The sequence below is a fragment of the Jaculus jaculus genome, chromosome 7 (genome assembly GCF_020740685.1).
Source record: "Jaculus jaculus isolate mJacJac1 chromosome 7, mJacJac1.mat.Y.cur, whole genome shotgun sequence".
Taxonomy (NCBI): domain Eukaryota; kingdom Metazoa; phylum Chordata; class Mammalia; order Rodentia; family Dipodidae; genus Jaculus; species Jaculus jaculus.
In genome coordinates, this window is record NC_059108.1 from 122,504,933 (window position 1) to 122,530,905 (window position 25,973).

The window sequence follows — 25,973 nt, forward strand, 5'->3', positions numbered from 1 at the left end:
GTGGCACACGTCTGCAATCCTAGCAATCAGGAGGCTGAGGCAGGAGGATTGCCTTGCGTTCAAGCACAGCGTGGGCTACACAGTGAACTTCAGAGCAGTCTGGCCTATAGAGTGAGACCCTGCCTTAGACAAGATGTGGGCAAGGTGCTGACTATGCTAGGGAGGCTTGAGTTCGAAGCCAGCCTGGACAAGCCCAACTTCTGTTTGCCATACACAGAAAGACCTTATTAAGGACATAGCTCGGTGGTAGAGTACTTGCTCAGCAAAAGCAAGGCCCTATTTATATTCCCTAGGCCATAAAAAAAAAAAAAGAAAAAAAAAGGCAGATATGATGGCCTGCACCTATAATCCTGCACTTGGAGGCTGAGGTAGGAGGATTTGCTACAGAGTTCTAGGCCAACCTAGGTTACATTGAGACCCTCAAAAAAAAAAAAAAAAAAAAAAGAAGAAGAAGCCAGGCATGGTGGCGCATGCCTTTAATGCCAGCACTCAGGAGGCAGAGGTAAGTGGATTGCCGTGAGTTCAAGGCCATCCTGAGACTCCATAGAGAATTCCAGGTCAGCCTGGGCTAGAGTGAGATGCTACCTCAAAAAACAAAACAAAACAAAACAAAACAAAACAAAACAAAACAAAACAAAACAAAACAAAACAAAAAAAGATATGGAATAGAAAAAAAAAAGTCATCACAAATGTGCTCCATTTGGAGGGGTCCTGTTTCTTTTTCTTTCTTTTTTTAAGGCAGGGTCTCACTCTAGCCCAGGCCTTACCTGGCATTCACTATGCAGTCTCAGGGTGGCCTTGAACTCAAGGTGATTCTCCTACCTCTGCCACTTCAGTGCTGGGATTAAAGGCATGTACCACCACACCCAGCTAGAGACTGCTTTCTTGAAACTTAGTTTTAGTTTATATATTACATGTACTTGCACATAAGGTCACTTATATATCAAGAAGCAAGTTGCATGCCCAAGTTCAAGCTGGCATGTGATGTGAAGCACCATTCTTTTTTTTTTTTAATTTTTATTTATTTATTTATTTGAGAGCAACAGACACAGAGAGAAAGACAGGTTGAGGGAGAGAGAGAGAATGGGTGCGCCAGGGCTTCCAGCCTCTGCAAACGAACTCCAGACGTGTGCGCCCCCTTGTGCATCTGGCTAACGTGGGACCTGGGGAACCAAGCCTCGAACCGGGGTCCTTAGGCTTCACAAGCAAGCGCTTAACTGCTAAGCCATCTCTCCAGCCCTGAAGCGCCATTCTTACCATGTACTCTAGCTACAAGGAAGAGAGTGTTTGCCTAACCCTACATCGATGGTTTCCCTTTGGTTCAGGAACTTGTCTGTGCATAAAATTATTCTTGAGTTCTGTCAAGTCAAGGACAATTCAGTCCTGGTGAAAGAGCTGATAGCCAAAGCCCTCTCTGGGGCAGATCTCACCTGCATCTTCCTGGATGGGGAGGAAGTTCCGTACCTGGGAAGGGGGGAGAGTCATCCCCTGGCTCCCCAGGAGCCAGGTCCTCAGAGGGGCCGTCTTTGTGGTCCTGGCACTGGGAGTGCCGATGCGAGTTCACACAAAGGGCATAGATGGCATACTTCATGGCACAGAAGCCCTGGTAGAGGGTCAGGTTCTGGCACTGACTCAGGTGCTCGGGGTCGGAGGCATCAACTGTAGCTAAGAGCAGAAACAGGTAGGACTTCAGTCAATTACTTTAGGCCCAAACAGCAGGTATAGCTAAAGTGAAGAGAAGCTACCTGTGTAGGTTCTCACCCTCGCTCCTATGGGTCACACGTGCAGCCCTTCCAGGCTTTTCCTCTAGGCAGCGCCCACTTCCTCTTGGCTTCCTTTCCTCATTGACCTTCTTTCTACATGACTAGGACCTCAATGTGATGCTACTGCCAAGGGCCATGACTTGCAACTTCTTAAGTTTTGGTCCCAACCCTGTTAGTGCCTTTTTCAAGTTCAAGTTCCAAGCTTATCATAGTAGGTTCCCAGGGATCAAATTTAAAGTATTTCTTGGAGCCAGGTATGGTGGCGCATGCCTTTAATCCCAGCACTGAGGAGGCAGAGGTAGGAGGACTGCTGTGAGTCTGAGACCACCCTGAGATTACATAGTGAATTCCAGGTCAGCCTGAGCTAGAGTGAGACCCTACCTCAAAAGATTTATTTTTATTTTTACTTATTTATTTGGGAGAGAGAGAGAAAAAAAAAACACAGAGAAAGAGAGAATAGGCATTCCAGGGCCTTCAGCCACTGCAAACCAATTCCAGACACATATGCCAGCTTGTGCATCTGGCTTACGTGGGTCCTGGGGAATTGAACCTCAGTCCTTTGGCTTTGTAGGAAAGCACCTTAACCACTAAGCAATCTCCCCTGCCCTGATAAGATTTTTGACAGCAAAAAAAGAAAAATCTTATCAATAGGATCTTGAATTTTTAAGCAAAGATAAAGATTAAATTGAGGCTTTGTTATTGTTTCTGGCAGGCTTTTTTCCCTCAAACTTTTGATCCGTTCCTTAGAGTGTGAAGGAGGCATGGGAAGGAGGGAGGGCTGTGAGGAAGCTCATGGAGCATGAAGCCACTCACTAGAACTTCCATAAGCACTGACAAAGACACTGCTGTGAAGGCAGACGACATTTCCTAATTCTTCCTCACTGGCTTTAGGGCATGCTAGTAGCTCCTGACATGATTCCACAGGACAACAGATGTGGGAGCATCTCCATGGGACTCTCTACACCTCACCAGGAGAGGGGTTGGATTGCCACTACATCCCAGAATCTGACTGGAGCAAATACCAATAGTTCACATGCTGAACCACACTCTTTTATTTTTGGCGTGGGGGGGGGGGCGGTTTCGAGGTAGGGTCTCACTCTAGCCCAGGCTGACCTGGAATTCACTCTGTGGTCTCAGGGTGGCCTCGAACTCATGGCGATCCTTCTACCTCTGCCTCCCGAGTGCTGGGATTAAAGGTGTGCGCCACCATGCCCGGCTGAACCACCCTCTTGACAGATATCCCAGCAGTCACAGCTAGATCGATCTCATACTGGAGGACAGAAGAGCAAGACTATTCCAAGAGGGAATCCTGGCCACACTGCCAACTCACCCTGTTCTTGTTGGAGGCCCTTGGCTGGTGTCTTCTGTAAGAGCTTGAGAACCTCTTCCTCCCTGAGGGCTGGGAGGCTTGTAAGGTGGTGGAGGGAGTAGAGCACGGAGTGGCTGTCTCCACCATGTAAATGACACAAGAGGTCTCTCTCTGGTATGGGGGTGCTGAAAGGGAAAGTTGGCATGAATGGAAGGGAGGCAGTTTATATTGATTCTTGCCCTGCAGAGAAAGAGGAGCCTCTGTTTCTTCTTGTCCCTCTTCTGGCATATGACACCATAGGATTGACTTCCCCAAACTCTATGTGTCAGCATGTCTGGGACAGAGCCTGACATTAATTTGCCTTTAGGAAAAACATTCATCCAGTTAGCTTTGTTTGTCCAGAAAGGATCTAGGACAGGCTTTCTGGTCAGTGGGGTCTAAAAAGGGCTAGCAGATTGTATTTCCTGATTTCTACTCTGTCTAGCTTTGCCATGGGGTTCTCTGGCTTTGCTGTGGGTAAGAGCCCCTAGTTACTCACCCCTCCGCCTACTTTATTTCAGGAAGATAGACACTCAGATCTAGGCTACATTATCAGGGAACATAAAGTTTTATACAAAGTTCAATGAAAAGGTTTTATGTTTTTAAAATATTTTATTCTGCCAGGTGTGGTGGCACATGCCTTTAATCCCAGCACTTAGGAGGCACAGGTAGGAGGATCACCGTGAGTTTGAGGCCACCCTGAGACTCCATAGTGAATTCCAGGTCAGCCTGGACTAGAGTGAGAAAACCAATATGTATATGTATATATATAATTTTATTTATTTGAGAGAGGGAGAAAAAAAGAAAGAGAAAGAGGCAGATAGAGAGAAAGGGCGTGCCATGACCTTCAGCCACTGTAAATGAACTCCAGACACATGTACCACCTTGTGCATCAGCTTACGTGGGTCTTGAGGAATCAAACCTGGGTTCTTTGGCTTGGCAGGCAAACATCTTAAGTGCTAAGCTATCTCTCCAGCCCTAAAAATATTTTTAAATTTGTATTTACTTATGAGACAGAAGGGTGAGGGTGGGATGGGCGGATGCCAGGGCCTTTACTGCAAACCAACTCCAAATACATGTGCCACCATGGGCATCTGGTTTATGTGGGTAATGGGAAATTGAACCTGGGTCCTTAGGCTTCACAGGCAAACACTTTAACTGTTAAGCCATTTCTCCAGCCCTAATGAAAAGTTATTGAACAAATATGTGATCCCGGATAGCATATGACTAAGAATATGGATGATATTTACTCATTATGTAACTTGGAGCAAATTATTTAACAGTTCTAGGCTTCAGTGTTTTGCCTTTCAAATGAAGCTAACATGGGTATCTGTTTCACAGGATTGTAAGGGCTTAGATCAATGCCTGGATGATAGCATGTGCCTAGGAATCATAAACTATTATTCCTTTTTTTGGTTTTCCAAGGTAGGGTCTCACTCTAGCTCAGGCTGAACTGGAATTCACTATGTAGTCTTAAATAGGCCTTGAACTCATGAGATTCTCCTACCCGTGCTGGGATTAAAAGGGTGTGCCTCCGCATCTGACTGCTATTGTTCTTTTTTATTTTATTTATTTATTAGCAATGAGAGAGAGAGAGAATGGTTGTACTATGTACTGGGGCCTCTAGACACTACAAACTCCAGATGCATGCACCATTTTGTGCAGCTGGCTTTACAGGGGTACATGGGAATCGAACCAGGGTCCTTAGGCTTTGCAGACAAGCACCTTAACTGCTAAGCTATCCTTCCAGCCTGACTGCTCTTTTCATTATTGTTACTTTGAAATTATCCTCTGCAGAGCTTCAGTGGCACAATCTGTTAGTATGCAGCACTTATATAACATTATCCTCTGGTTAATCATTTATGACTTATAATTTACCCCCTTCTGGGTTAATAGCTGGGGCAATTCTTCATGTCTCATCAACACTGTCAACTGAAAACAGTCCTGTGGAAGATGTTCTTGAATGGCTGCCCACATGGAGCTCACGGATGAGAGTGCCTAGGGGTAAGAATGGGATGGGAAGGGAGCTGAGGGAACAGGACATACCGGCTTTGCTGCACACACCACTCCAGGACCTCCAGGTGAGCCCACAGTCCTTCACAGGCACCCCTGAGGAGTTCATCATGGCGTTGGTCCTACATCAGTACAGAAGAAGGCACCTGGCATCAGAGATCATGACCAACCTGGGGACCCTGTACCCTGTCTGTACCCAAAGCTCCATGGAACTCGCTTCCGGAGCAGTGTCGGGGCTGCAGGAGATACCTGGGTTCTGTGGAGTGTTTGGAGCAGTTTCTTAGCTGACTCGAGGCTCTGGCAGTGTGTCCAGCCCAGAAGCACGAGCAGGTGACTGAGAGGTTTGAATTCTCTATCGAGCAGGTGGATGAGGTTTGGGAAGTCTTCCTCTTTCAGCAGGGCTAGTGCCGTCACCTGCAAGTTAAAGAAGGCCACCGTAAGCAGCTATCTGGACTACAAAAGGTAAGTTCTAGCTTGTTGCTCATTAGGGAAGACGCTTTTTAGTACAGCAGGGAGACTTCTGATAATGGCAAAATTGACATTGTGTAAAATAACGGTCCACAGAAGCACACAACTCCAAGCTCTTTGAAGCCAGGGATTGACTTCTGGTATGACCTCAGCTCCCAGCACATAGCCCAAGACACACAGGATGGGATCCATCAGTATCTGTGGAGTTAAATGAAGTTGAATTGCAATATGGAGGTCAGAGTTAGAGTAATTAAACTCCCCTGTCAGCTGGGTCTTGTTGTACTGTTTTGGTCTTTTAGTTCTCACACCCTCCAAAAAGCTCACACATATCTGATATAATACTTACAGCTGGAGGATGAACATAAAGTGACGACCGCTATAATTATGAATGGTACTGATGCTCACAGCTCCCTCTTTCCTGGGACTGTGGGGTGACAAGCAAATGACTTGTCACTCATCAGACTGCTTGAGTGGGAGCAAAATGAAGTCAGGAAAGGCCAGGGAGAGTTCTGAGCCCTTCTGGGACGGAGCATGATTAAGCTCGACTCACCAGGACCTGCTCCAGGAAGTGCTTGTTGTTGCTTAGGCAGTAGAAAAAAGCCATTTTCCAAGCTTGAGCTGGGTCAGGAGTGGAGAACAGGGCCAGCATTGCCCTCTCTGGATCTGGATGGTCCAGGGAGACTGAATGGCAAATCAGACAGGGTTACTGGGAAATAAAAAGACTTTTTCCTCACTATGCCAGAGCCCATGTGATAAGCCACTTGACATGAGAGAAAGCTCACTTACACTGGATTTTTTTTAAAAAGATACTTTACTTCTCTCAGTAGCTTCTATCTTTCCTGCTATTTCTATTCCTTTTAATTTTTTTCTCATTTTCAATTTTCACTAGAAAAGCTGTGACAGCTTTTACAAAAGAATATTGTATCCATTTTGCCCAGCCTCTCCTGTTAGGTGTCCTGGACAAGCAAGGTAGCAGGCTAGCGGAACTAGCCTGGGCAGAGTGGAACTACCAAAACATAGGGAGAAACAACAAAAGGAACATACGTTTTCCGGAGGTTGGAGCCCTTTGTGGCTTTTCTGCAAACTTCTCTGCATAGGTGTGGCCGTAGAGGGCCAGCAGGCCCCTGCCAGCCTTGTGTGACATGCAGCTGAGCAGCTTCTCCTCCCGCACAGGACTGCCCTCCCTCGTGCAGGCTTCTAGGAGCTCCTCACACAGGACATGCCACTCAGCGTCAGCTGGCTCTGCAGGGCAATGCAGAACCCGCAGGGCTCCATAGATGGCATCTACTACCCCAGGGGGTCCAGAGGCAGGGCCTCGCAGAGCCCTCAGGGCCTTACAAATGTGGTCCACCAGTGCCTTCTGCAGAGGCCTGTGACAAGGGCTGGTGCCATGGTGTTCCTCCAGCAGGAGCTCCAACAGGGCCTGTGCTGGCCCCGGAGCCTGCCTCAGAAGATTCCAGATCACAGAGATAGCTTCTGAGCTGAGCTGAGGCACCCAGTTCTCCTGCCTGTGACCTCCATCAGCCACACAGCCTGTTGGGTCTTGTGTAGTTAAGGTCTCATACAGCTCCTAAATAGAGAAGGAGGACAGGGGTGGGGTGGCCATCTAGAATGTAGGCCTTGATGGCTTAGTAACCATAGTCAGCACGTCTGAAGGAGTTACTATGTGCCAGACACTGTCCTAGGCCCTTTACACAGGAATCAAGTCAATCTTTACAGTATCCTAAAGAGGAAGATGTTACTATTAACTCCATCTTAAGCTGAGGGGATTAAGGATGAGAGATGGGCTCAATTACCCAAGTCCTTCATGCTCAAGCTAGTCCCACCTCACTAGCTCCAACAAGTGGAATAGTGACTTAAACAGAGAACTGTAAATTATAGATCAGGCAGATAAGATATTATACCCACCTACAGACAATTCAAATGACTTTGCTTTTTGTATGTGCATGGTGTGTGAGTGGTATATGCAAGTGTGTGTGCTGATGCAGTGCCCCCTGGGTGCACCTGTGGCGGCCAAACAAGAACATCCAGGTGTCCCCCTCCGTCACTCACTCAGCTGTGTTTCCCTGCAATGCAGCCTTACTGATCCAGAGCTTGCTGTTCACAATGCTCGAACATGCTCCTCCACAGACTAAGGTCAGAGGCTCACATGGCCACTCCCAGCCATTTACATGGGTTCTGGACCTTTTTTTTTAAAAAAATATTAATTATTTAAGAAGAGAAAGAGAAAAAGACAGAGACAGAGACAGAGAAAGAGAAAGAGAAAGAGAAAGAGAAAGAGAAAGAGAAAGAGAAAGAGAAAGAGAAAGAGAAAGAAAGAGAAAGAGAAAGAGAGAGAGAGAGGGAGAGAGACAGGAGAATGGGTGCGCCAGGGGCCTCCAACCACTGCAAAGGACCTCCAGATACGTGCGCCCCCTTGTGTATCTGGCTAATGTGGATCCTGCAGAATCAAACCTGGGTCCTTTGGCTTTGCAGGCAAATGCCTTAACTGCTAAGCCATCTCTCCAGCCCATCTTATGGACTTTTGAGCTTGGGTAGCCTCAGCCTCCCTTACACTCTCATGCTTATATGGGGAAGTGCATTTAGCCACTAAACTTTCTCACCAGCCTTCCACTTATTTTTACTTATTTATTTTTTATTTTTTATTTTTTTGGTTTTTCGAGGTAGGGTCTCACTCTAGCCCAGGCTGACCTGGAATTCACTATGGAATCTCAGGGTGGCCTCGAACTCAGGGTGATCCTCCTACCTCTGCCTCCCGAGTGCTGGGATTAAGGGTGTAAGCCACCACGCCTGGCTCAACTTACTTTTAAAATTTATTTATTTGCAAACAGAGAGAGATAGAGGAAGAAAGAAAACAGATATAAAGAATGGACACACCAGGGCTTCTAGCTGCTGCAAACAAACTCCAGGTGCATGTACCACCATGTTTATCTGGCTTCACATGGGCACTGGAAAATCAAATGAGTCATTAGGCTTTGTAGGCAAGTGCCTTAGCCACTAAGTCATCTTTCCAGCCCCATTAATTTACTTTCTATTTAATTTTTTTCTGCTTTTTAAAAATTTATTTATGAGAGAGAGAAAGAAGGGGAGAGAGGGAAGGAGACAGTGGATGTACCAGGATCTCTAGCCACTGCAAAGGAATTCCAGATGCATGAGCCACCATGTGCATCTGGCTTATATGGGTTCTGGAGAATTGAACCTAGGTCCTTAGACTTCGTAGGCAAGTGCCTTAACTGCTAAACTATCTCTCCAGCACTATCAATTTGCTTTTAAATAATTTTATTTATTTATTTGCATTTTAGACAGTAAGAGACAGAGAGGAACTGGCACACCAGGGCCTCAGCCACTGCAATTGAACTCCAGGCTCTTGCACCGCCCCTACTGGGCATGCACAACCTTGTGCTTACCTCACCTTTGTGCATCTGGCTTATGTGGGATCTGGAGAGTTGAACATGGGTCCTTAGGCTTTGCAGACAAGCACCTTAACCACTAAGCCATCTCTCCAGCCCCAATTTATACGTTTTTTTATTTTTGGTTTTTTGAGGTAGAGTCTCACTCTGGTTCCAGGTTAACCTGGAATTCACTATGTAGTCTCAGGGTGGCCTCGAACTCTCGGCGATCCTCCTACCTCTGCCTCCTGAGTGCTGGGATTAAAGGCGTGCGTCACCACTCCTGGCTCACCAATTTACATTTTTAAAAAATTTATTTATTTATTTGACAGAGAAAGAGGGGGAGAGAGAGAGAGAATGGATGCTCCAGGTCCTCTAGCCACTACGGGCAAACACCAGACACATGCGCCCCTTTGTGCATTTGGCTAATGTGGGTCCTGGGGAATTGAACCTGGGTACTTTGGCTTGCAGGCAAACACCTTAACTGGTAAGCCATCCCTCCAGCCCAAAGATAGAATCTCTCTCTCTTTTTTTTTTTGGTTTGGTTTGTCATGGTAGAGTCTCACTCTAGCTTAGGCTGACCTGGAATTCACTTTGCAGTCTTAGGGTGGCCTCCAATTCATGGCAATCCTCCTACCTCTGCACCCCAAGTGCTGGGATTAAAGGCATGCACCACCGTGCCCGGTACCCAGTTTACTTATTTATTTATTTATTTTTAATTTATTTATTTGATTTTTATTTATTCATTTGAGAGAGACAGAGAGAGAAAGACACACAGAGAAAGAGAGACACAGAGAGAGAGAGAATGGGTGCGCCAGAGCCTCCAGCCACTGCAAACGAACTCTAGATGCGTGCGCCCCCTTGTGCATCTGGCTAACGTGGGTTCTGGGGAATCAAGCCTCGAACCAGGGTCCTTAGGCTTCACAGGCAAGCGCTTAACTGCTAAGTCATCTCTCCAGCCCTCAATTTACTTTTTTAGTGTTTTTTTTTTGTTGTTGTTGTTTTGTTTTTTCGAGGTAGGGTCTCACTGTAGCCCAGGCTGACCTGGAATTCACTATGGAGTCTCAGGGTGGCCTCGAACTCACGGCAATCCTCCCACCTCTGCCTCCCGAGTGCTAGGATTAAAGGCGTGAGCCACCATGCCCGGCTTCAATTTATGTTTTTAAAAGAACGTTACCTATCAGCTTTCAACTCCCGATGTAAATCCTATCCATGCTTTAGGGTAGAGTCCATATTTTATCCTTTCACAAAACTTTCCTACTATGGTTTGAATGTGTCTCTTTAATGTTTATATTTTACCCGTCAGGCATGGTGGCCTGTAATCCCAGTACTTGGGACAGTAAGGCAAGTTGATCCAGAGTGTGAGGCCAGCCTGGGCTACAAAGCAAGACTCTGCACTTTGGAAATTACCAAACCTGTGGTATTCAGTCATAGCAACAGAAAACAAACTAAGGCACTTCCTTAATACTTCTAACCTACATAACGTCAACAGAATTACTAAATAATTGTCTCACATTCAAGGACAAATAGGAGAAAGCTAGCTTCTTTTAGGTAGTTTCAGTTAGAAACAGAGGCCCAGAGAGAACCCATTCCACCTCGCCTTGGCAGAAATGGAACCTTTGTCTTCAAGACTCATCCACAACAGCTGCAGTGCCCCTGCTGCCCACCGTCTAGCACACTGTCCGTCACTACCCAGGTGGGCTGGCCCTGGGCTCCACCCTTCAAATCTACAAACCAACCCGGTCTTCCTCTACATACCTGAATCTGATGAAAGGATGTATTTCCAGTCTACCATTAAGGCTGTCTTTTAGCTTTCTTTCCCTCTCTGTGTTCCTCCTTCCCCTTCCCTGTGCTGCTTGGATACACGAGTCCGCTTGGACCGCACAGCTGGGGTAGGGTGGGGAGAGCAGAGTTCTCTTTCTTCATCTGAGTTCTTCTGTTTGCCTCCGCCTTATACTTTGGGGTAACTTCTCACTTGAATTGCACGCATGATTTTCCTTTGGTCTCTGAATCTACCACACGTGTGTTTCCCTTGCACTCCAGATCTACTGTAATGTAGGTGCTTTCTCTTAACTCTGGGCCGGTTACCTGTGTAATTTCTCTAAACTCAGGTAACCATGGGTAAATCTTAGTCTCTGCTTTGATGTTTTCCCCCTGCAACTCTTCCTTAAGCCAGTTCCCTTCTTAACTTTCTTCCATGGGGAAGCTCAGGGTAGATGCCCGGTGAGTTCCTTCTACGTCTCCGTACACAAACTCCCAGGTTCCATCTTCCACATGCTTGTGGCTCCTCTCTAGCCCTTCCCTAAAAACCTCAATTTCTCCTAAACAAATCTCACGGACTTCACTGTGTCTTACACACGAGTGTTTCCTTCCCTCCACCTGCTTATGACTCTTCTGTAGCCTTTTTCTTGGATCCCAACTTCCCTTAAATAAATTCCACAATTTGATTCCTCTCTAAACAAACTCAATAATTCATAATTTATCCTTATTGAGTCCATTTTTATCTATTTTTGTTAAAAATAGGACATGAGTGCTGGAGAGATGGCTTAGTGGTTAAGGCACTTGCCTGCGAAGCCTGAGGACCCATGTTTGACTCTCCAGGTCCCACGTAAGCCAGATGCAAGGTGTTGCAAGTGTGCAAGGTCGCACAGGCGCACTAGGTGACACATGCATCTGGAGTTCAATTACAGTGGTTGGAGGCCCTGGTGCGCCAATTCTCTTTCTCTCTTGCTCCCAGTCTTGCATTAAAAAAAAAAAAAAGGCCAGTCTGTTGAGCTTGCATAAAAAAGTAGGATATGATCCAAAATTGGGGTTCATAAATTTGGGGGATCCATCCTGAACCCCAAAATCCTGCATCAATATGTGTATTCTGCCTCCCCCACTCAACTGTTATTCCTTACAAGCAGGAAGCAGGAGCCTCTAGTTTGTTTATGGAGTGAGGTAGAGGGACGCAAGGGGTGAAGAAGCAGGTTATTTCCCACAGGGATGCCTCTTCATTAATCACAGGCTCATGAGACCTTGCACTACTACAAGTGCCCACCTGAAATCCTACGTAAATATCTCTTAACTGGTAGTGGGGTTCTTAAGAAAATTAAAAAAAAAAAAAAATGAAGCCGGGAGTGGTGGTGCATGCCTTTAATCCCAGCCCTCGGGAGGCAGAGGTAGGAGGATCACTGAGTTTGAGGCCACCCTGAGACTCCATAGTGAATTCCAGGTCAGCCTGGGCTAGAGCGAGACCCTGCCTTGAAAAACGAAAAAAGCAAAAAAAGAATGGACTGATGAAAGGTGTGGCTCAATGGTCCAGTGCTCGTTTAGAATGTGTATGTGAAAGAACCTGGATGCAATCCTGTAGCCACACACATACACCACACACCCAAAGGGGGGGGGGGGGGGAGAAGAGAAAAAAAAAGAAGTACTGAGCCTCAGACACTTAAGTAGTAACTAATAAGTGGTATATATGACACTAAATCTAAACTCCACTAGGAAGGACCCTCTACCTTGCTTTCCCTGAGAATAAAGTATAGTGAAGAGCTTAGAGACCTGTCCTTCTGGGACTCTGGAGTTGGGCTTGTTGAGTGACTGAACAGATAGCCCAGGTCTCTCACCTTGAGGATGTCCTCTGGGATGCTACCTTGCAGGTCTTCTGACAAAAAAAGAAACTCGAGTTTTCTCCGGAAAACAGCAGGGACTAACCTCTAGAGGAATCACAAGAAGGAATGATACAGATTAGGTATATGCTTTACACATTATAAGGAGATGTTTTCTTGAGCCACTTATTTCTGTTGCTTAAAAGCAAAGTATTTTTAGCCACTAAATTCTAGGATATGGTTTTAGATACTTGTACACTGATCAGCCTAACTCCAAGGTTTGTTCATTTCATATGAACCATGTTTTTTTAATGAGATGGGTGGGGCAGGGTCTTGCTCGATATCCCAGGATGGCCTTCAACTCCAGATCCCTCTGCCTGCCCCTCCCAAGTACTGGAATTAAAATATATGTGTGTGTGTGTGTGTGTGTGTGTGTGTGTGTGTTCCAAGCTGGACATAGTAGCCCATGCCTTTGATCCCAGCACTTGTGAGGCAGAGTTAGGAGGATTGCTATGAGTTCAAGGCCACTCTGAGACAACATAATGAATTCCAGGTCAGCCTGGGTTAAAGTGAGACCCTATCTCAAAAAAAAAAAAGAAAAAAGAAAAAAGAAAAAAGAGAAGAACATTCCTATAACTATTTAAATAAGTGAGCCACTGAAGCTTTAAAGATTAAATGATGTATGAAGTGAGTATGACACCAAAATCTTTTTTCTTTCTAAAAAAGGACACTTCAGCTTTTTCCTTCAAGAGTCCCTTGTTGTGTGTAAAATCTCCAGTTATATAAGGGTTAATTCAAAAAGCTACGGCCTTCATAATTCTCTCAAAAAAAAAAAAAACCAGAATAATAACAAGTTTAAAAAAGATTATTATCTACAATTCTCAAGCTGATAAGCTCATACTTACTTCTGGCAACATTACTTTTAAGTAACCTTAAGCATGCATACAGGATGACATTCCTAAAATAGTTAAGAACTTGCTTAATATATATATATATATTTTGGTTTTTCGAGGTAGGGTCTCACTCTGGTCCAGGCTGACCTGGAATTAACTCTGTCATCTCAGGGTGGCCTTGAACTCATGGCAATCCTCCTACCTCTGCCTCCCGAGTGCTGGGATTAAAGGCGTGCGCCACCACGCCCGGCAAGAACTTGCTTAATATTTTTAAGTACAGTTGTCCTTAGTAGGAAATCAAGACATGTTTAATGGAGGAAAATTAGAAAGTACATATATGACAAAACATTATTAATGTGGTCTGAGGGAACCCATGTCGTTTTCTGTGAATGCGTACAAAATGTACTTTCTATTTTTTTCAGGGCTGGAGAGATGGCTTAGTGGTTAAGGACCCAGGTCCGATTCTCCAGGTTCCATGTGAGCCAGATGCACATAGTGGCACATGCATCAGGAATTTGTTTGCCGTGGCTGGAGGCCCTGGTGTACCCATTCTCACTCTCTCTATCTCTAATAAATGAATAAATAAAAATAAAATCTTAAAATTTTTTTTCAATCTAGTAGAGTATGAATATTCTTCTGTCCCTGAAAAATTAATTTCCTGTTATGTTTTTTAATTGTGGCATAGTGTTTTACACATAGGTATGTTTCCATTCATTAATCAGTACTAAGTACTGTAGACATGGGGGTTATTTCTAGTTTTGTCTATTATAGGTAGCATATCATTGTACATCTTGGCACACATGTTTACACATGGAGAGATAAGCTACTGCAAGACAAAGAGGCAGGAGGTACAGGGGAATGAAAGAAAGGCAAAACAGAACCACTGCTTTACCCAGACATGAAAAAGGAAGCTGTTAGTAGATGGTGACTACCAGAAAGGAACAGGCAGCTAGCAATGGCCAGGCGTGGTGGTGCACGCCCTTAATCCCAGCACTCGGGAGGTAGAGGTAGGAGGATCGCCATGAGTTTGAGGCCACCTTGAGATTCCATAGTGAATTCCAGGTCGGCCTGGGTTAGGGCGAGACCCTACCTTGAAAACCCCCCAGAAATAAAATAAAATAAATAAATAAAATTAAATAAAAATAAAGTCACACTGGCCTTCTAGAACTACTCCAAGAATGCACTTAGACCCACGGTCCGTATATAAAGTTTTAAAATCCTCTGAACAACAAAAATATTCCTGTAACTGTGTAAGTAAGCAAATCACTGGAGCTTTAAGGACTAAATGATCTCAGATACTTTTGGTCTTTGCTAAGGGCCAGGGAAGTGCAATCCACTGGCTGAGGTGGTTGCGCAACTGTCCAGAACACAAGCAATAGATGAGGCCACGGCAGGCAGGCAGGCAGTCCCCCCAAGGGAGAGTTCATGGGTTGACAAACGGCATGTTTGTCATAGAGAAACCCTTGACCAGCAACAAAGTTCCCTTCCCGAACCCCCACCTCTGCCCTGCTTTCAAGGTACTGCTGCAGCTATGGTATTTCTACTTTAGCTGCCTGTCCCCCGCCCCCCCACATGCTGCCTTTTCTTCTTTTAATTGACTTCTTTGTCCTGAGTTTCAGTAGTTTTCAATATTGCCTCACTTCTCCTTCCCACCAGTCTTTCTCTCGTTTCTCTCCTTCTTACTAGCCTGTCATTTCTCTTTGCTTGATAGCAAGATAAAACCCATCTAAGAGATACATTTCAAATGGTGAGGCAGCTGAGCATGGTGACACACACCTTGAATCCCAGTACTCGGAAGGCAAAGGTAGGAGGATCGCCGTGAGTTCAAGACCACCCTGAGACTACATAGTGAATTCCAGGTCAGCCTGGACCAGAGTAAGACCCTACCTCAAAAAAAAAGAATGATGAGGAACTGATTGTTACGGAAGGGATACATGCTATGCAAAAATAAAACTAAAGATAAAATTAATCCTTATGACTAAAGAGCAATAAGTAAAAATAAAATAAGAAAAAATAGGATTAAATGATAGACATTTTAAAAAATAGAAATAAGTCTACAGAGGCTAAAAAAAATGTCGAGAAGTGGACAAAAAGGAGAGGGCTGGGGGTTGGATCTTGGTTTCAGCTCCATTTCTGCTCCACTCATTTCACTCGAGCCAGATGTTCTTTAAGTATTAAAAAAATTATTTCATTATTATTATTTTTTATTTTTATCTCTTTGGTTTTTCTTTTTTTGTTGTTTATTTTTATTTATTTCTTTGAAAGCGACAGAGAGAAGGAAGGAGAGAGGGAGGGAGGGAGGGAGGGAGGGAGAAAGAGAGGGAAGAAGGGAAAGAGAGAGAGAGAGAATGGGCGCACCAGGGCTTCCAGCCACTGCAAACGAACTCCAGATGTGTGCGTCCCTTTGTGCATCTGGCTAATGTGGGTCCTGGGGAATCGAGCCTCGAACCAGGGTCCTTAGGCTTCACAGGCAAGCACTTAACCGCTAAGCCATCTCTCCAGCCCTTGTTTTGGTTTTTCGAAGCAGGGTCTCATTCTAGCCCAGGCTGACTTGGAATTCACTATGGAGTCTCAGGGTGGCCTCGAACTTACGGGGATCCTCCTGCCTCTGCCTCCCGAGTGCTGGAATTAAAGGCATGTGCCACCACGCCCAGCTTCATTATTATTCTTAAAGACTGAATCTCACTCTGTTTTTAAGCTGATGTTGAACTTCTGGCCTCAGGAATCCTCCTACCTCAGCATGCGAAGTACAGGCCTATGCCACCACACTTTGTCACCTTCACTGAGTTCCATAAGGTTCTCTGCAGGTGCAAGATACATGGTGGTACCACTTCAAATGGTACTATATGTCAGATGTGAGAGGGTGAATCCAAGTAAGGAGACAGTTTTAATCATTGGCACTGTCACCATGGAGACAAACTATGCCTAATTTCATAATTAAAGGAAGGAAGAGGCAGAAGGGAAATCCCATAAGTACTATACTTCTAAGTTTTTCTCAGTCCTTGAAGACACTGAAATCTAAAGCTACTTGCCTTTTCCTTGGCAAACCATTCTTCCAGTACAAGAAGCCAGAGCCAGGCTAATCTTTGAGAGTTGATGTCTGGCCCACATCTGAAAAAGGCAAAAAGAAAGATTTTGTAAAAAGGGGGTTCAACTGTCCATTTCTCTTTTGTGATCCAAGATTTAGAGTCCCCCTCTTCCTTCAGTTCACTTTCAATCTAAAGAGGTACGTCTTAATAAGAACGTTTCCATGGCATATGACAATTCAATAGGACAGAACCAGGTTATAACTGGCAGCTTTCATTAAAGCCTCAATCCCATGTCTGCCTTCCCATCTGATTTTTTTTTTTTTCAGATGGAATGTTGCTGTTACTCAGGCTGGTTTTGAACTCCTGGGTTCAGGAGATCCTTCCATGCCTCAGCCTCCAGAGTCTCCGGGACTACAGACATGCTTCAGTATACCTGACTTAATCTTATTTTTAAGTACAATATTACAGAGAAAATCAATAGTCAATGCATCTACATACTTAAAGCAGATATACTTTTTTAAGACAAGACCTCATACTGTAGCCCAGGCTGGCCTGAAATTCATGGCAGTCCTGTTACAGCTTCTAGGGCACTGGGGTTGCAGACTGAGCCACAAAGCCTAACTCTTGTATTTTAGAAATGAGGGTCTGCAGAAGTAGGTAAGAGCACTCGCTGCACAAGCTTGAGAACCTGAGTTTGATCCCCAGCACTCATGAAAACTGGGTATATGGGCTGGAAAGATGGCTTAGTGGTTAAGGCACTTGCTTACAAAGCAAAAGGACTCAGGCTCAATTCCCCCAGGCCCACCTAAGCCAGATGCACAAGGGGGCGCATGTGGGCACATGCATGCGGAGTTCATTTGCAGTGGCTAGAGGACCTGGTGCACCCATTCTCTCTCTATCTCCTCTCTATCTCTTTCTCTCTGCTTGCAAATAAATAAATAAATAAAATAAAATAAATTTAAAAAACAATAAAAGAAAACCTGGGTGTAGCCATACATGTCTGTGTCCCCAGCACTGAGGAAGGGCAGAGACAAGAGGGCTGCTTAGGCCCGCTGGTCAGCCAGTCTGACCAAAAACAACGGCGAGCTCCAGGTTCAGGGAGCCTGTCTCACGGAAATACCTGATGTCCTCCTCTGGCTTCCGTACATGTGCTGCGCAGGGTGCATGCATCTGCTCATATATGTGCCTCTCCCCACCCCCCAAAACGAGCTAAATGTAAATAGAGAAAATGGATGGCCAGGGCTGGAGAGATGGCTTAGCAGTTAAAGCACATGCCGCCAAAGGACCCAGGTTCAAATCCCTAAACTTAAAAAAGATTAGCCAAGCCGGGCGTGGTGGCGCACGCCTTTAGTCCCAGCACTCGGGAGGCAGAGGTAGGAGGATCGCCGTGAGTTCGAGGCCACCCTGAGACTCCATAGTGACTTCCAGGTCAGCCTGGGCTAGAGTGAGACCCTACCTCGAAAAAAAAAAAAACCAAAAAAAAAAAGATTAGCCAGGTGTGGTGGTATACACCTTTAATCTCAACACTCAGGAGGCATAGGTAAGAGGATTTCCCTGAGTTCAAGGCTACTCTGAGACTACATAGTGAATTCCAGGTCAGCCTGGGCTAGAGCAAGACCCTAGCTCAAAAAAAAAAAAAAAAAAATCAAATAAATAAAAATGGACATTCATAAACTTTGTTTTTTTAGAGACATGGTCTATTTTGAATAATTTGTACAAGGAATAACCTTATAAATTGAGGATTTTAAAACACATTTTAAACATTTATTTTATTATTATTATTATTTTGGGTTTTTTGAGGTAGGATCTTAATCTAGCTCAGGTTGACCTGGAATTCACTCTATAGTCTCAGGGTGGCCTTGAACTTACAATGATCCTCCTACCTCTGCCTCCCAAGTGCTAGGATTAAAGGCATGTGCCACCAGACACGGCTAAAAATTTATTCTTTAAAATTATTTTTATTTATTTATTTGAGAGAGAGAGAGAGAGCTAATACAGAAATAGGCAGGTAGAGAAAGAGAGAATGGGCACGCCAGGGCCTCCAGCCACTGCAAACGAACTCCAGATGCATGCGCCCCCTTCTGCATCTGGGTTATGTGGGTCCTGGGGAGTTGAACCTGGGTCCTTTGGCTTTGCAGGCAAATGCCTTAACTCCTAAGCCATCACTCCAACCCTAAACATTTATTTTTAACCATATGATAAACACAGAGTTGTATATATATGTATGTATATATATATATATTTTCATCAGTCTTTCTTTGAGACAACAGCCACCTAGAACCCAAATTTAAAGGGAAAAAGTAAAAGGAAAGAATCATTTGTTTCTTTACTATTTATGTGCTAGCATAACACTTCAACAGTACAATATAACAAAGTAAGGACAAGCCAAGGAAAAAATAAAACTGTACACTTGGCTCTGACACCACTAGCTAACATCACTGCCGAGAACTTCATTAAAAATCCAAGATGAGGGCTGGAGAGATGGCTTAGTGGTTAAGCGCTTGCCTGTGAAGCCTAAGGACCCCGGTTCGAGGCTCGGTTCCCCAGGACCCACGTTAGCCAGATGCACAAGGGGGCGCACGCATCTGGAGTTCGTTTGCAGAGGCTGGAAGCCCTGGCGCGCCCATTCTCTCTCTCTCCCTCTATCTGTCTTTCTCTCTGTGTCAGTTGCTCTCAAATAAATAAATAAAAATAAAAATAAAAAACATCCAAGATGAGGACTGGAGAGATGGCTCAGCGGTTAAAGGCACTTGCTTACAAAGCCTGATGGCCAGGATTCTATTCCCTGATACCCATGTACAGCCAGATACACAAAGTGGTGCGTGCATCTGGAGTTTGTTTGTAGTGGCAAGAGATGCTGGTGCACCCATACTTTTACTCTCTCTCAAGTAAATAAATAAAAACATTAAAAAAATCTAGGATTTAATTTAATTTAATGCCTTTAATCCCAGCACTTGGGAGGCAGAGGTGGGAGGATCACCGTGAGTTTGAGGCCACCCTGAAACTATTTAGTGAGTTCTAGGTCAGCCTGGGCTAGAGTGAGATCCTACCTTGGAAAATAAACAAAAATTTAGGATGAAGAAATATGGTTACTGGGGGACAGGGAGCAGAAACAGTGCAAATACAAGGTGAAGTAACAAGGAGGAAGGATTCCTTTTTTTTTTTCTTTTTTTGGTTTTTGGAGGTAGGGTCTCACTCTAGCCCAGGCTGACCTGGAACTCACTATGGAATCTCAGGGTGGTCTCAAACTCATGGTGATTCTCCTACCTCTGCCTCCCGAGTGCTGGGATTAAAGGCGTGAGCTACTATGCCCGGCTGAGGAGGGATTCTTTTCTTGTGGCTGACATAATAGTTGTCTTTATTATTGTAGGATTATATGAATCTACATATGGATAAAATTGCATAGAATTACAACTAAAAATTATTGTAGATTTGAAAATATTGAAGCCAAATCAGACGTGCATTGTAATTAACAGTAATGTACAAATGTTAATTTCCTCATTTCAATGTTTTATTACAATTAGATGAAGTTGGAGAAAAAGGGTACAGTTAACTCTATGTTATCTTTGTAACTTCTTGTGAGTCTATGATTATTTCAAAATACAGTTTTTAGTTGATGAGTTTTTAAATCTTTTTTAAAAACATTTTTTATTTATTAAGTTGAGAGGGAGAAAAAGAAGGAGAGAGAGAGAAAGAGAGAATGGGTCGGGCGTGGTGGAGCACACCTTTAATCCCAGCACTCACTCGGGAGGCAGAGGTAAAAGGATCACTGTGAGTTCAAGGCCACCCTGAGACTCCATAGTGAATCCCAGGTCAGCCTGGGCTAGAGTGAGACCCTACGTTGATATAACAAAAACAAATACAAAAACAAAAAAAAGAAAGAGAGAATGGGTGCGCCAGGGCCTCCAGCCACTGCAAACAAACTCCAGACACATGCGCCACCTTGTGCATCTGGCTTACATGGGTCTTGGGGAATTGAACCTAGATTCTCTGGCTTTGCAGGTAGGCACCTTAACCACTAAGCCATCTCTCCAGCCCATTTGATGCATTTTAAATCCTTTGGTAAAGCTATAATATCTTCAAACTCGGAAGCAAGAGGGGAGCTGGGTTTGATTTTTTTTGGAGACAAAATATAATACTTTTTAGTATATGTACACCATCTTCTTGAATGATAATGAACAGAAAATGGTTTCAGGCACACCTTGGTGGCCAGGCGTACAGTTAGCTCCAGTGGATAATGCAAGGGCAGTGGTTTATATTAAATGTAATAGGCGTATATTATACAGTCAATTTTCAGAGCATTGAAATACACTCTACTGCTAATTTTTCAGAGGGAGTTGAATGGAGCACAAAGCCCAGGGTCTTTATAAATACTGAACCGTGTGTCTTGTCTCTTGCCTCTGGGACCCTGGCAGGAAGTGAGATCCCTTACCTCAGTAGATCGGGACACAGCACCAGCGCCTGTAATATGTCTTCCACCTTCTTGGGGATGTCCCCTTGCCCTTCGTGCAGCTGGTGTACACAGGCCTGTGCCAGCTCCCATTCTCCCCTCCGTAGACACTCACAGAAAAATCCAAAGAGCTGCTTCTCATTAGCGGTTTCCTCCTGTCCAAATGGGTAACTCATTTTCCCAGCACTGAGTGCCGGGGAGGCAGGAAGAGATGCTTTAGGCAGAACGCATTCTCAGTCTTCCCATTTGTGGAGTAACTCCTAGAAAACGATACGGAAACGAAACTGTTTAGATAAACAACCAGCTGCTGGCAGGACGAGAAAAGCCTTACTTTCCTAAATAATTGTTTTAAGTTTAATTTGACCTGTTAACAATTTTAAAATCTCTCTCTCTCTCTTTGAGAACTGTCACTTTCTTCACGGGGTGGCTCCCTTCTATCACAGATGCCGTATTTAATAACGTTAATCTTCGTATTAGCCAGGGGTGGAGACCCTTTTCTCCCGTCTTTCCCTCCTGAACATCCCGTGCGCTCGGACTCCCAAGGCCCCCAGGTGGGGTGCCTTTGGTAAGGAAGGGAAAGTCAGCAGTCTTCTCTTAAGAAGGCTGCGGATCAAGAGAAGCCACGTGGGACTGGCCTGGAGGGCGGTGTCGGGTTGGGGGGGGGTCCGTGGACCGCGCCTCCATCGCCCCCCCGCCCCGGGGCAGCCCCACTCCCTCACCAGCTCCGGGAGCCACAAGCAGGTTAGCCTCCCGCGCAGCCATGTTGGAGCGGAGTCAGGTGACAGGCACCACGGCGGACCAGGGCGGCGGCGACGAGCGCGAGCGCCACTCCCATTGGTTCGACGGAGGAAAGATGCAAATGAAGTGCCGAGGTCCGACGAGTCACGTGACGCCCCCCCCCCCCCCGCCGTGTGCTGAGAGGAAAGCCTTAAGGCAGCTCGGTGCCAGGCTAAGGACCAGACTTTATCACAGCGCCGCCCCTCACCATCTTCAGATCGGAAGGTGGAGGGACTGGCTAGTGGTGTTCCTTGATTTGTGTGAGTTGTTGTTGCGTGCGTTTTCCTCTTGTCACTCTCTTTTCTCCCTTGCGTTTGACGTTGGCATTTTACTCAGTGCCAACCAGTGACAGGCGCTTGGGGCTGTCCACGGCTAGGAGGCCTGGATCCCGGCTCGAGAACTCTACACGGTTCTTACATTTCTCTGCTTCGTTCCATTCGTTTATTTCTTTTTAATTTTTATTTATTTACTTTTTAAATTTTTATTAACATTTTCCATGATTATAAAAAAAAATCCCATGGTAATACCCTCCCTCCCCCACCCACACTTTCTCCTTTGAAATTCCATTCTCCGTCTCGTTTATTTCGTCATTTGCCTGACAACTGTTAATTGAACCACATGCTAGGCCCCGTTTTATTTCATTTTAAATATTATTTATTTGCAAACAGAGAAAGAGTGGGGAGTGGGATGGAAGAGAGAATGGATGCTCCAGGGCCTCTTGCCACTGCAAATGAATTCCAGATGCACGCACCACTTTGTGCATCGGGCTTCACTTGGGTACTGGGGAGTTGAACACTGGCCATCAGGGATTTTCAAGCAAGCACTTTTAACTGTCCAGCCATCTTCCCAGCCCCCTAGTTTTACTTTTTATTTTTTTAATTTTTATTTATTTATTTGAGAGCGACAGACACAGAGAGAAAGACAGATAGAGGGAGAGAGAGAGAATGGGCGCGCCAGGGCTTCCAGCCTCTGCAAACGAACTCCAGACGCGTGCGCCCCCTTGTGCATCTGGCTAACTTGGGACCTGGGGAACCGAGCCTCGAACCGGGGTCCTTTGGCTTCACAGGCAAGCGCTTAACCGCTAAGCCATCTCTCCAGCCCCAAGTTTTACTTTTTTACATTTATTTATTCATTTGGTATTTTTGTTTTTTCGAGGTAGGCTCTTGTTGTAGCCCAGGCTGACCAGGAATTCACTATGTAGTCTCAGGGTGGTCTCAAACTCATGGTGATCTTACCACTGCCTTTTGAGTGCTGGGATTAAAGGCATGTGCCATCATGCCCGGCTTATTTTTTTTAACTTTTTTAAATTGGCAGTTTAAAAATATTTATTTATTTATTTGCAAGGAGGGAGAGGGAGAATATGGGTGTGCCAGGACCTCTAGCCACTGCAAACCAACTCCAGATACACTTTGTGTATCTGGCTTGAGGTGGGTACTGGGGATTCGAACCCTAGTTGGTAGGCATTGCAGCTATCTGAGTGATCTTTCTAGCCCCACGTTTAAAAAAATATTTTATTTATTTGTTTGCAGTTTTCAAGCATGTGCATAATGTCTTTTTAAAATAAATTTTATTTATTTGACAGTGACAGACAGAAAAAGGGCAGATAGAGAGAAATAGAGAGAATGGGTGTGTAAGGGCCTCCAGCCACTGCAAATGAACTCCAGATGTGTGTGCTCCCTTTTGCATCTGGCTAACGTGGATCCTGGGGAATTGAGTCTTGAACCGGGGTCCTCAGGCTTCACAGGCTTAACCACTAAGCCATCTCTCCAGCCCACATAATGTTTTTTGATCATTATTTCCCATCACTTTTTTTTTGTCCCTACTCTCTCAATCCCTTCCACAGAACCACTTCTTTCCAGCTCTTCAATTTTGATATCTTTTTTTTTTTTTTTTTGCCTTCCTCTATTATCCATGACAACATGTAGATGCTAACCCCAATCTTAGAAGTCCAATTAGAGGGGCTGGAGAGATGGCTGAGCCATTAAGGTGTGGGCCTGCAAAGCCTAATGACTTGGGTGTGTATTTGGAGTTCATTTGCACTGGCTAGAGGCCCTCTTGTGCCCATCCAGTCTCTCTCTGCTTACAAATAAATAAGTAAAAAAGTAAATAAGTAGATAAATAAATAAATAAAAAGAAGTGGAAAAAGATGTGGGCAATCTTGTGAGGCAACTGTGCAGGCCAGTAATTAGAATGAGGTGGGCAAAAATTAGAAGACAGAGGTTTGAACAGAAGAGTTGAACTGCAGACAGCAAAGAATGAACAGGTTTTTTTTTTTTTTTTTTTGGCAAATATAGTAATCTGAAACCAGGTCTTGTTTTTATTATGTTTTCTCACCACTGCTGCTCTTATGCTAAATTTGTTTGATTTCCTTATATGTTTTTTTAACTACAGACTCAGATTTTCTCAATGTATGTTTCAGTTTGAGAAGTTTCATTTAGCTTTTTTTCCCCTGTTTTTGGATTTTTGAGGTAGGGTCTTGCTCTAGCCCAGGCTGACCTGTAATTCACTGTGTAGTCTCAGGCTGGTCTTGTACTCGAGGGGATCCTTCTACTTCTACTTCCTGAGTACTGGAATTAAAGGCATGTGCTACCACACCCAGCCAGAATATATAGTTTTTTTTTTTTTAATCAAAACATTTTCGCCATACAAGGATGGTGAAAAGAATAAAGTAAATGAAACAAAATTTTGGGCTGATACACACACACACACACACACACACACACACAGCCATCCTCCTACCTCTGCCTCCCAAGTTTCCAAGTGCTGGGATTAAAGGTATGAACCACCACACCCAGCTGATACCCATATATTAATGCTACTATCACTTTTGGTTAGAGAAGTTTCTCTTTTCAGATGGTGGGAATGACTCAGAAGGCAACATAGTGCCGAGAAGAAGTGACAGAGGAGTGCTCAGCACTGAAACATCTCTATCACACCTTCCAAGGCCCAGGGTCCATTGCAGAAGAGATGACAGAAAGAATGTAAGAGCCAAAAGTAGGGTAGGATTCCTCACAACGTGCTCCTCCAGACACAAAATGGCCTGGATATCCATGATCTTGCAGTGCCTGACACTAAATACACAAGACCATCATAATAGGAGGAAAAGATGATGACGTCAAAAAATAAGAGACTGACTGAGAATGGGTTAAGGATATGATGGAGAGTGGAGTTGTGAAGGGTAATGTGGTGGGGAGGGGAGAGGGAATTACTATGTCTTATTGTCTATAATTATGGAAGTTGTCAATAAAAAAAATTTAAAAACCAACAACAAAAAACTTTGGGCTGGAGAGATGGCTCAGTTGTTAAAGGCGCTTGCAAAAGCCTAACGACCTGGGTTCATAAAGACAGATGCACAAAGTGGCACATGCATATGAAGTACTTTGAGTGTAAGAGGCACTGGTATGCTCAGACTCTCTCTCTTTCTGCTTCTTCCTCCATCTGTCGCTCAAAAATATTTTAAAAAAGAAACAACTTCCAGACAGATGGATTGTCATCTGTTCCCAGAAATCAGGTACCTGGGAGCCATTAAAACTTTTTTTCTTTTTTTTTTTGGTTTTTCGAGGCAGGGTCAGCTCAGGCTGACCTGGAATTCACTGAATTCTCAGGGTGGCCTCCAACTCAAGGCGATCCTCCTACTTCTGCTGGGATTAAAGCCGTGTGCCACTACGCCGGGCATTAAAACATTTAAAAAATCTTATTCAAGAAGAAAAAGAAAAAGTTCCAATAAAGGATTTCCTTGTTTTCCACTCGTCTAATGATATTCCTCCATCGGGTTTTGATAAGTCACTATAAAGAGAAACAGTCAGAGGAAGTGTTTTAAGACAGTGCCCTGCGAACTACAGTTCCCAGAAAGCAGCGGAGCCAACCTGGGCCTCTTCCTGACTCTGATTGGATAAATCTCCAGAGGACCGACCAACCAGGGCCCCAGTTGTTGTTTTGCGTGCTTTTCGCGGGCAACTGTGCAAGGGCTGGGGGAAACTTTGAAAGTTGGATGCTGCAGACCCGGTACTGGGAAGCTTGCTGTGGGGGGGGCAGTTGTGGGGAAGCTGGGGTGCTCATCATGTCTTGCTCCCTCTCTGGGCCTGTGGATCTTGATATTGGGGTGGCGGAGAGTCTTTTTCTGGTGCCGGCCACGCCCCCTTCAGCCGGTTGGGATTTCCCGAACCCAGCTGGGGTCTCGAGCTTCCGACTTTCCTTGGGAGGCCTGGCCATGCTTGGAAGCTGCCCTTTGGTATAGGGCATGCTGGGGTGATGTT

The 25,973-nt window shown here is 44.9% G+C and overlaps 2 protein-coding genes across 4 annotated transcripts in view; one reads left to right on the forward strand and one right to left on the reverse strand.

Annotated features, from left to right (window-relative positions):
* Positions 1-21,735, reverse strand: part of Zfyve26 (zinc finger FYVE-type containing 26) — an 82,352-nt gene extending 60,617 nt beyond the window's left edge. Inside the window, exons 1-10 of the mRNA XM_045153927.1 lie at positions 21,660-21,735; positions 20,923-21,200; positions 16,494-16,572; positions 12,587-12,676; positions 6,637-7,162; positions 6,143-6,273; positions 5,374-5,538; positions 5,158-5,246; positions 3,094-3,257; positions 1,465-1,665 (exon numbers count right to left, since the gene is read on the reverse strand). Of these exons, the coding sequence (XP_045009862.1) occupies positions 1,465-1,665; positions 3,094-3,257; positions 5,158-5,246; positions 5,374-5,538; positions 6,143-6,273; positions 6,637-7,162; positions 12,587-12,676; positions 16,494-16,572; positions 20,923-21,116 (1,639 nt within the window). The 5' untranslated portion in view covers positions 21,117-21,200; positions 21,660-21,735. The remainder of the gene's footprint in view (positions 1-1,464; positions 1,666-3,093; positions 3,258-5,157; positions 5,247-5,373; positions 5,539-6,142; positions 6,274-6,636; positions 7,163-12,586; positions 12,677-16,493; positions 16,573-20,922; positions 21,201-21,659) is intronic.
* A 125-nt stretch (positions 21,736-21,860) lies between these two features.
* Rad51b (RAD51 paralog B) overlaps positions 21,861-25,973 on the forward strand; it is a 631,041-nt gene continuing 626,928 nt past the window's right edge. For 2 of the 3 annotated variants that reach the window (XM_045154308.1, XM_045154310.1), the window contains exon 1: positions 25,664-25,722. The gene's annotated coding sequence lies outside the window, so the exon portion shown is untranslated. Of the gene's footprint in view, positions 21,978-25,663; positions 25,723-25,973 lie in introns of those variants that run through there. The other variant, XM_045154309.1, reaches the window with a different exon arrangement.